The sequence below is a fragment of the Hemiscyllium ocellatum genome, chromosome 10, assembly GCF_020745735.1.
Source record: "Hemiscyllium ocellatum isolate sHemOce1 chromosome 10, sHemOce1.pat.X.cur, whole genome shotgun sequence".
NCBI lineage: Eukaryota > Metazoa > Chordata > Chondrichthyes > Orectolobiformes > Hemiscylliidae > Hemiscyllium > Hemiscyllium ocellatum.
The window spans coordinates 67,295,571-67,304,893 of record NC_083410.1 but is presented as its reverse complement, the minus strand read 5'-3'; the positions used below and the strand labels follow the sequence as shown (position 1 = coordinate 67,304,893).

At 39.5% G+C, this 9,323-nt stretch overlaps 1 protein-coding gene across 4 annotated transcripts in view; it reads left to right on the top strand.

The window, feature by feature from the left end:
* The first annotated feature begins 537 nt into the window (after positions 1-537).
* rps6ka2 (ribosomal protein S6 kinase, polypeptide 2) overlaps positions 538-9,323 on the top strand; it is a 387,513-nt gene continuing 378,727 nt past the window's right edge. For all 4 annotated transcript variants that reach the window (XM_060830971.1, XM_060830970.1, XM_060830969.1 and 1 more), the window contains exon 1: positions 538-661. In XM_060830971.1, the coding sequence (XP_060686954.1) occupies positions 614-661 (48 nt within the window). In that variant the 5' untranslated portion in view covers positions 538-613. The remainder of the gene's footprint in view (positions 662-9,323) is intronic.

Below are 9,323 nucleotides of genomic sequence, written 5' to 3'. Positions count from 1 at the left end.
AAAAACTGTCTTCACCTCATCAGTCATTCTCTTTCTCTGCTTTGTTGGCTAAATCGGGAAACTCAGCTTAAGCAGTGAAAGACAAAACAGCAAAACAAACCTTTGTGTTTCGGGGAAAAGATAGCCTTTAATGAATTGATTTCAGTGAACAGGAGGCTTGTGTTCACTGCAGACTGGCAGCTGGGGTTCAACAATCTTTGACTTGTTTTGGGAAGGGTCAGAGTAACTGATTTGTTTTGTGTCGGCAGCAGGTTTGGGACAGCGACTCAAAATGATGAGCCCATTCATTTTTTTTCCTGTGGTATATAAACAAATAGAAAAGTTGTGTGCTAGGAACCTGCCTGGACTCCCTTGCAGCTCTCCATCAATGTGATGATAGAGTCCTGAGAGGATGATGGATGTGCACTGTTTTCACCTGATATTGGCTGTAAAAACAGAACCTGCATGATCTTTTTAAATCTGTCAACATGTTTGAGGGTGATATGTTTGTGGTGACGTGCTTAAGCTTAAGCAGGTCACAGAGGTTATTAGTGAAGAAGATGACAGGTGTTTGTCTGGTTGGAAAGCTTTCTCCGAGTTTCAGAGGCAGCTATCTGTGTTTTTAAGCAGGAAAATGATGAAACTACCTCAGCAAAAACTCAGAAGACTCTTTATAAAAAGGGTAAGTAAAATAATTTCCTCCTCCTGAAACAATTATAAATATTGTTTGAGAGACAGGTCCTTGAAAGATTTCACTGTGACAAATTAATTGAAAACTGACAGTGAGTAAATAACTAGTTGGCTATTAGCCCTTAAATAATTGCTTTTATATTTTAACACTTTTATATTTTTCATATTTAAAATGTTAGTAAATTGAAATCTGAGATTGAATTGTACAGAAAAATAATAGCTACTTGTAACAAAGTTGGGTTATGGATGTAGTCTAAAATGCAGACTAATAAATAATAGCCATTTTGAGAAAACAGTCTTACCAAAAGATTTGGATGATGTCAAAACCATGGACAGGAATTGTCATACAGTATGCAATTATCATTTCTGACCCTCATATACAATCACAGAAATCAGAGCTTTGAAAAAAGTCAGTCAGCTTGCTTCATCAGTTCTAACTCTTCAAACAATTAATCCTTTTTTACCGTCCTTCTCCCAATCCCCATTACCTTGTTAAATTGTCTTAAATATTAATATAATGTCTTAGCCAATGGTAGAAATGTCTTCATATCCTAATCACCTACTGCAGAATATATTTTAAAGAACACTTCAGTATTCTTTTTCTAAAAGTCCTGATTCTGGGCTCCATTTGTTGTTTGATTTATTGATCAGCAGAAATAATATTTCACCATTTTGTTTCCAAAATGCTCTCATAATTTTCAAAATGTCTGTTAAATTCCCCTTTAACATCTATTCCAGTAAGACGTCACTGCTGGTGATATTTGAAAAGGCCTTTGCTGGCTCCGATTTGTTTCCCTGAGTGCACAAAGCTAGAATAAGTGGTTAGTCATTCTTGTTTGTCATGTTCAAACTCTCTATTTAATGCTTTCACACTCGGACAGAGATAAGTAATATTGTGTTATAAATAACAGTTAGCATCCAGTGTTTGGTTTCCACCAAGATGTAGGAACATGGGATTCTGAAGAACAGTTAGTCAATTTACTTAATCAGCTCATTCGGTTAGGTCATGGCTGATCTGCACTTTAATTTCATTTTTAAAAAAATCTTAACTCCTAATCTGTTGATACTTTCAGCTTATTAAAAAAAATGTTCTTAGTACTGAAAACTTCAACCATCCCAGTATCTTTTGGAGATAATGTTCTAAATTTCTACAACACTTTATGTTCAAATCAAATAAATTTCCAGTCAGTCAACTGTTGGAACTTGAGATAGATATTCAGCTGCATTGTCACAGTAATTTCCAATGAGGTATTAGCCCACGTCAGTTTTATCTTCACACCAATTTTGCTTTTGGTAAAAATGTGAAGAATGTTTTTCTCTGCAATCAGGCTCACCACAATTCTTTGGAATGATTATGATTCTGAGGCAGCATGACTCTTTCAGAACTAAAGGACTCAATATTAACACTGTTAGGACATTGAGAGCAGCATCTTTAATATTGCAGGAGAAACATGAACTATGTCTAGTATATATATTTTAGCACAAGCCCCACATTGCTACTTTACTTCTGTGTTGCCATTGATTGTCCAATAGCAGGTGTGATGGAGACCTGTATGACACTGTGATTTTAGTGAGTGCTTGAAGGTGCAATCCAAAAATGGAATGGGGAGGCATTAGAAGCCAAAACAGAAAAAACTTGCAGAAGTTTCAACAAAGGCTGTTCTTCAGTTCAAAGATGCATCCCTTGATAAGCTGGGTGCTGAGGAGTTACAAAAAGACAAACCCTTCCGGGGTATTGAAGAAACCTGCTGATAAGATAAAAAAGGCATAGCTGGAGCTGTACCAGAAAGTCCGCAGCAGGAGCATGCTGCCATGTGCTAGGATTCCTGGTTAGTGGTTTAACTAGGTCAAGAAAGGTGTGTCCAGTTACACGATTACCTACAGTCATGACCTCTGCTGCCCTTATGCACTGCACCTTGCCCTTGCTTCTGTTCAATCTGCTGTATCAAGGCTCCTCCACCACATAGTTCCTCACATATCATCATTTTCAAGTGCACCTTTCTATGTTTGCAGATGCTTTTGTGTCAAATATATTGGTGGGTGCTGGTGGAGGAAGAGTGGTCATTGAGTACAGTTCTGAAATCAGTCCAGAGGTGTTACTAACTGAATCTTGTATTATACGGGCAACCTGGCATCGTGGGCAATAGAATAAGTATTGAAATCATCATCTTTCTCTTTGTTGTCTTTCTCCTCAATCTCATCTTCCTTCTCCTTCCCCTCATATTTATTCACAAATTTTGTCAATGGCATCAAGAAAAATCATTATCATCTTGTAATGAAGTTGAAACAAACTATTCTTGAAAAAAGTGATGCAGAAATATCACAGTCGAGCAACAAGCACTGTGTTTTGTTCTGTTCACCCTGCATAGCCAGGGTGCATGAGACCTAAGAAGGAAGAATAGTACTGCTATATCTGGAAACCTTCCATATTGTTCTGCTAGGGCTGCAGGAAAGCCTGTATAAAAAAAAACAAAGGCATTTGGGAACTACTAACACTGGAAAACCCGCTTGCTAATGAATTTTCTTGGAATCATACCTGCTCCTCCCCAATATCATCACCAACGGTGCGTTGGAAATCCCATTTATGGACATAAATTCTGCTGGCAGCACCGGGCAGGCATAGAAAGAGGTCACAGAAATTTTGTGGCCCTACGATTTGGTAGTATGGAATGCAGTGACCACGGGCTCTGGTAACAATGGGATGACAATTCGGAGATCGGGAAACAAAGCCGAGATGGTTTCTCTCCATTTACGCTCTTGGTTCCCTTAATAGTTTGAAAACTTCAACCAAATTGCTGTTTAATCTTCTAAATTCCAGTAAATTTACCCAATTTTCAGTAATCTCTCCTTATAATTTAACTCTTGGTGTTCATGGTTTCTTTTGGTAAATCTATACTATGCTTTATTCACAGTCAATATATTATTCTTAAGATGCGGTCATTGGAACTGCTCATGGGTGAGTTACATGCTGCATTATCCTTGTTTGTACATTGTCATTAGGTAGAGTTATCCTGTTGATATATAATGATTGTCACACTGACAAATTTGTGATTATATTAATTGCAGGCTTGTTGAGTATTCATAGAGTTAAACACAAGATAAAATATGATCAATGCATTTTATAATAATGTTTCTTCTAGATTGTTCCGGGAAGACCAGGAATTAAGAAACCTTAGGTGAAGAATACTGCAGCTTGTAACTCACCTCCTGACTCCCCAGAGCTCAGTTAAAAATCACACAATACCAAGTTATAGTCCAACAGGTTTATATGGAAGCACTAGCTTTATGTGCACTGTTTCTTCATCAGGTGGTTGTGGAGTATAAGATCATAAGATACAGAGTTTACAGCAAATGATTACAGTGTCATACAACTAGAATGATATATTAAACAAACCTGGATTGTTGTTAAGTCTTTCATCTTTTAGAATGGGTTGCAGGTTTTGGTTCATTAATATGTAAGTCCCAGAACTTCTTGTAAGATACCTTCTCAAGATAACTTAAGGTTTTAAAACAAAATATGACATCTCAGCTTAGACAATGCATTAAAGGTCTGAAGTCAGAGTCTGTCTGTATCCCATTGTTGAGTCAGATTGGTTCTATTTCCAAAGTGGAAATTACAAAATATTACATGGATCGACCGCCTGCATTGACTGCCTGCAGATTGTGCATTTTTGAGCAAAAAATGAAAGGACCTGCAATGTTTTTAATTTTTGTGGACACCCACTCAAAGTGGCTGGACGTACATACCGTTCACTCGTCAAACGTGGAGATGACGATAGAAAGATTGTGCACATCTTTTGCAATCCACAGACTCCCTGGAGTGTTGGTTACAATTGACGGGCTATCATTTACCAGCAGGGAATTGAATATTTCCTAAAGTCAACTGTATTTGAGAGATATGTAAAAACAAGGACTGCAGATGCTGGAAACCAGATTCTAAAGTAGAGTGGTGCTGGAAAAGCACAGCAGTTCAGGCAGCATCCGACGAGCAGTAAATTCGACGTTTCGGGCTAAAGCCCTTCATCAGTATTTGAGAGATTAAAACAGTTTCATTCCATCCATCGTTCAATAGTCTGGCAGAAAGAGCAGTCCAAACTTTAAAGGTAAGCTTAAAAAAAGCTCACAGTTACAATATATACCAAACTGTCCTGGTTCCTGTTTGATTATAGGACCACCCTTCTTGCAACTACAAGGATAACTCCTTGCTAAGGGGGAGAAGACTCTGCATCAGGTTAAATCTGATTTTCCAGATCTGGGGGTGAAGGTGAAATGGCATCAAGAATGCCAGTGACGGACAAAAGACTATTTACTTCAGGTAAAAAGGTTTTGTATAGGAATCACAGGAATGGCCCAACATGGACACAAGATCAGGTGCAGTGATGTGTAAAGTTTGGGGAGGTATGACAGTCCTGAACAAGCATGTAGACCATATGAAAACTGCAAACTCACAAATGGTGCGGAAGCAAAACGTGCCAGGCTCCTCAACAGCCTTTCTGACTGATCTGGAACCCATGGGTTCTCCAAGTCAATCAGGTGTTAAAGATACCTCAGAATCTGAGGTGGGTTCTGCAGCTGTTGCCACCTTGATGCCTGTGGTGACTGAAGAAGAGAATGATTTTTTTTCTGAGATGCTTCAGGTCTAAGAGACGAGCTACTATGCATTGCACACCGCCCGTATCAGAGGCAGAGTTGGAGAAACCTGACCCTGTGTTAAAATGCCCGAGGAGGTGATCCAAGGAATGAACTAGTCCTTGTCCTTGGACTCAGAGAGGGACAGATGTAATGACTGTAATGAAGTCAGCCAGGTGAATGTCATTGAATATGAGTTCCCTGATTGTGGTTGTTACTCTTGTCCAATCTTGGAGTCCTGGTTGACAAATAAGAACAAGAGTGCCAGATATCCTGTTTCACTCTGAGAGCTGACTCTGAGGGAGCTGGATCAGTATCAAGGCCTCTCCACATGTAAATAAACAGAGCCTGGGTGACAGAATGGCAGCCTCTATGGATTTGTTGCACATTGATTTCCATTTGAAATTTTCCAAGCAGACACAAAAGGTTGCAGAAGATAAATGCCTGTCACATCCAGCATAAATCAATGTTCCCCAATATTTAATGTCACACAAGGTCACATATCCAACTTGTGAATTTGGCAATTTTCCTTAAAATACACTCAGAATATTTGAGGAGGCATTTCACTTGAATGTGATCTTAGCCACACAGATACCAGGTAGCATTTTATAAATGTTTTTAAGTTTCTTTTTACAAGAATCTGGTCTGTATAAAGGGTTAAAGATAACGTTACTCTAAGAATAGTGACTAAGCATGTGCGTAGGAGCTGTTTCATAGTGCCATTATGAAACCTGGGTTTGCAAGTTTTCAGAGGTGCTCTTCTTACTTTCCTAATATTCCGTAATGTTAATGTTTATTCACTTCAGTACAGAAATGAGATTTTCGAAGATTGTAATTAGTTCTCTGCCTGTGAGAAACCGGTTTTTAAATTACAAATGCTTTTCTTCTGATAGACCTATTTCAGCCCTGTTATAAAACTGTATTAAGTCAGAACATTCAGGGCCTCTGAATGATGTGGGCCTTGGCAGTGAAGTTGAGAAACTCATAGGAGATGATCAGCGAGGAATTTCCTGTCATTAAGAGCAAAGTGTCTCATTTTCCAACCAAGTGTGGAAAATGAGATGGGATTCTCACTTGTAAGTGGCGATAGGCTTATTTGTATTCATTATCACACATTAATATCCTTATTAATGATATTTTTCCTCATTGATATGCAATTCCCATTTCTCCCACCTACTGGATAACAACTAGATAGTGACAATGCCCAAACTGAAAGTCGGAATGGTAATCTGGTGATTGCAGTTGCTGCTTACTCCTCTTGGCATCCATCAGACATGAACGTCTCAAGTAATATTCCATTGTCAGTGACTGCATCCATCCCCCGTACACCAGTACGCATAGATCCCCATTGGCAAAGCAGAATGCCAATTTGCCTTCGCAACATATCTGAAGTAATTGACAGGAATTGTGCAGGGCAGCTGTTTGACTGGGTGCATAGTTGGACTTTAAAGCTAAAGGCACCAGGAATTCTGCGAGGTCCTGGCAGTGGCCATACTTTTGCCTGAGGTGAGTAAGTGAATTTGACAAACAGGATGCCTTAGGAATCTGGTGCATGTGTGATGAGGTAGTTTGGAAAAGTTATGTGACAGAACTCTTCCATGAAACTTGTCAAAATTGAAAGCCAGAATTTCTGATAAAATTCAGCCCATGAATTCATCAAGGAATATGTTTTAATAGAAACAAGGTAATCACATTCCATCGCAATGATTGAGAGCATTAATTCATGAGAATGTTCACGTTGCTGATTGCACAAAACTGAAACTTCCAGGTTTAAAATACATCTTCATTCCAATCACATTGTATTAATTTCAAGGTTTTTTAAAATTGACTTCAGTTTTTCTTTGCCACATTAACTCTATTGAGATTTCTCATAATCAGCAGAAGAAATATGAAGAGCGCCTTCTCCGCTTAGACTCTGGATTTTGATTGAAGAGTTATTTGAAAGTGAGGGCATGGTTTTCAAAGAGTTAAATCCAATTTGTTATTAGTTATCAGTTTGTCTAAGTATCACTATTCAGTCTACCTTTCAGCTGTATATTGTTTTGGAGCTCCGGTTTAAATGCTACAAATGTGTTCTCTGACCAACAGATTTGGATCACTTGATTCAGTGTGACAGGGTATCCTAGCAGCAGAGCTGGCACTGCTATGATGTACTGTTCTACATTAAAAACGTTGCCGGAATTAATTAACAACTATCACCTGCTCTTTGGTAACAAACAATTATCGTTCAGTTTGGTATTCTGTCATTATTTTAGATTAGATTACTTACAGTGTGGAAACAGGCCCTTCAGCCCAACAAGCCCACATCAACCCATTCCCCTACATCTAACACTACAGGCAATTTAGCGTGGCCAATTCACCTAACCTACACATTTTTAGACTGTGGGAAGAAACCAGAGTACCCGGAGGAAACCCGCGCAGACACAGGGAGAATGTGCAAATTCCACACAGACAGTTGCCTGAGGCAAAAATTGAACCCGGGGTCTCTGGTGCTGTGAGGCAGCAGTGCTAACCACTGTGCCACCATGCTGCCCACTCCAGCTCCACTTTTCCTTGTTCCACATATCTTGTTTCCCCTCAGACCTCTCCCTGTTCTCATAATGTGCAGAAGACAAAACATTCACAATTCTTCTCAATTGCATCACTCAGCACAGTGGTTAGCACTGCTGCCTCACAGCGCCAGAGACCCGGGTTCAATTCCCGACTCAGGCGACTGACTGTGTGGAGTTTGCACATTCTCCCCGTGTCTGCATGGGTTTCCTCCGGGTGCTCCGGTTTCCTCCCACAGTCCAAAGATTTGCGGGTCAGGTGAATTGGCCATGCTAAATTGCCCGTAGTGTTAGGTAAGGGGTAAATGTAGGGGTATGGGTGGGTTGCGCTTCGGCGGCTTGGTGTGGACTTGTTGGGCCAAAGGGCCTGTTTCCACACTGTAAGTAATCTAATCTAATCAATGGATGTTATAGACACACATACAGATTTTCTCTTCCCTGTGGAGAGAAACCTCATTTGCATTCAATACCTATTCTGTATTAATGTGGGAATCACTTTTTTTTAATTCAGTCATGGGATGGAGGTGCCTCTGATGGCCAGCATTTAAACCCAGAGGGCAGATGAGAGTCAAAATATGTGTCTGGAGTCACATACAGGTCAGACTAGATAAGGACGGTAATTTTTCTTCCTTAAAGAACACTAGTGATATGGAGTTTTTGTGACAATGGTCACTATTTGGCTAGCTACCTATTCTAAGTGTTTTTAAAATTGTATTCAAATTTCATCATTTGCTATGAAGGGATTCAAACTCATGTCCCCAGAACTTTAGCCTGGGTTTCTGGATTACAGGTGTAGTGATATTACAACTACACTGTCATTTCCCTGATGGTTTGTGTGCCAATGTGCTGGATTGTCTCTATTGTCCTTTAAAAAAATCTCTCTCCAAAAAGCACTGTTGTTCTCAAAGACACATTCCGCATGCATTCCAAGCTTATTAATTTACCTTAGCAGTGCTGGGCTGAACTCCAAACTATGAATGCACGTTGACTTACAGTCTACTCAGATTGCTGGTTTGGTATGGACCTGAGTTTGAGTTTCAATGACATGACTAAAAGTGGCCATCTTTGCTACTTGGGCAAGAATGCATAATGCTGCTTAACTGGGATGAGAAACTCATTACATGCTTGAAGCATCTGAATGCAAAGGGAAACATTTCCTCATTGATAGTTCTGGCCCAGTGACCTCTGCTGCAGGTACACAATACTTATGTAAGGTAAAAAGGTTTCAAGTGATTGTGTTTTCTGCTATTGATACTGGGTGATTGGCACATTTATTGCCTGTAATAATATGGCCTTTTTGCCACAGTGGAAGGCAATTAATGGATGACTTTTTGAAAGTCTTTTTTTACACATCATATTATTCATTGGCTCGACACAGTGGATCTAACATGGGTCAATAGACATGGAAGTGCCATTGCTTGGCATAGAGAGCTTGATGAGTCATGGATAGAGCAAATGCTTGTTTCATCTGCAAAT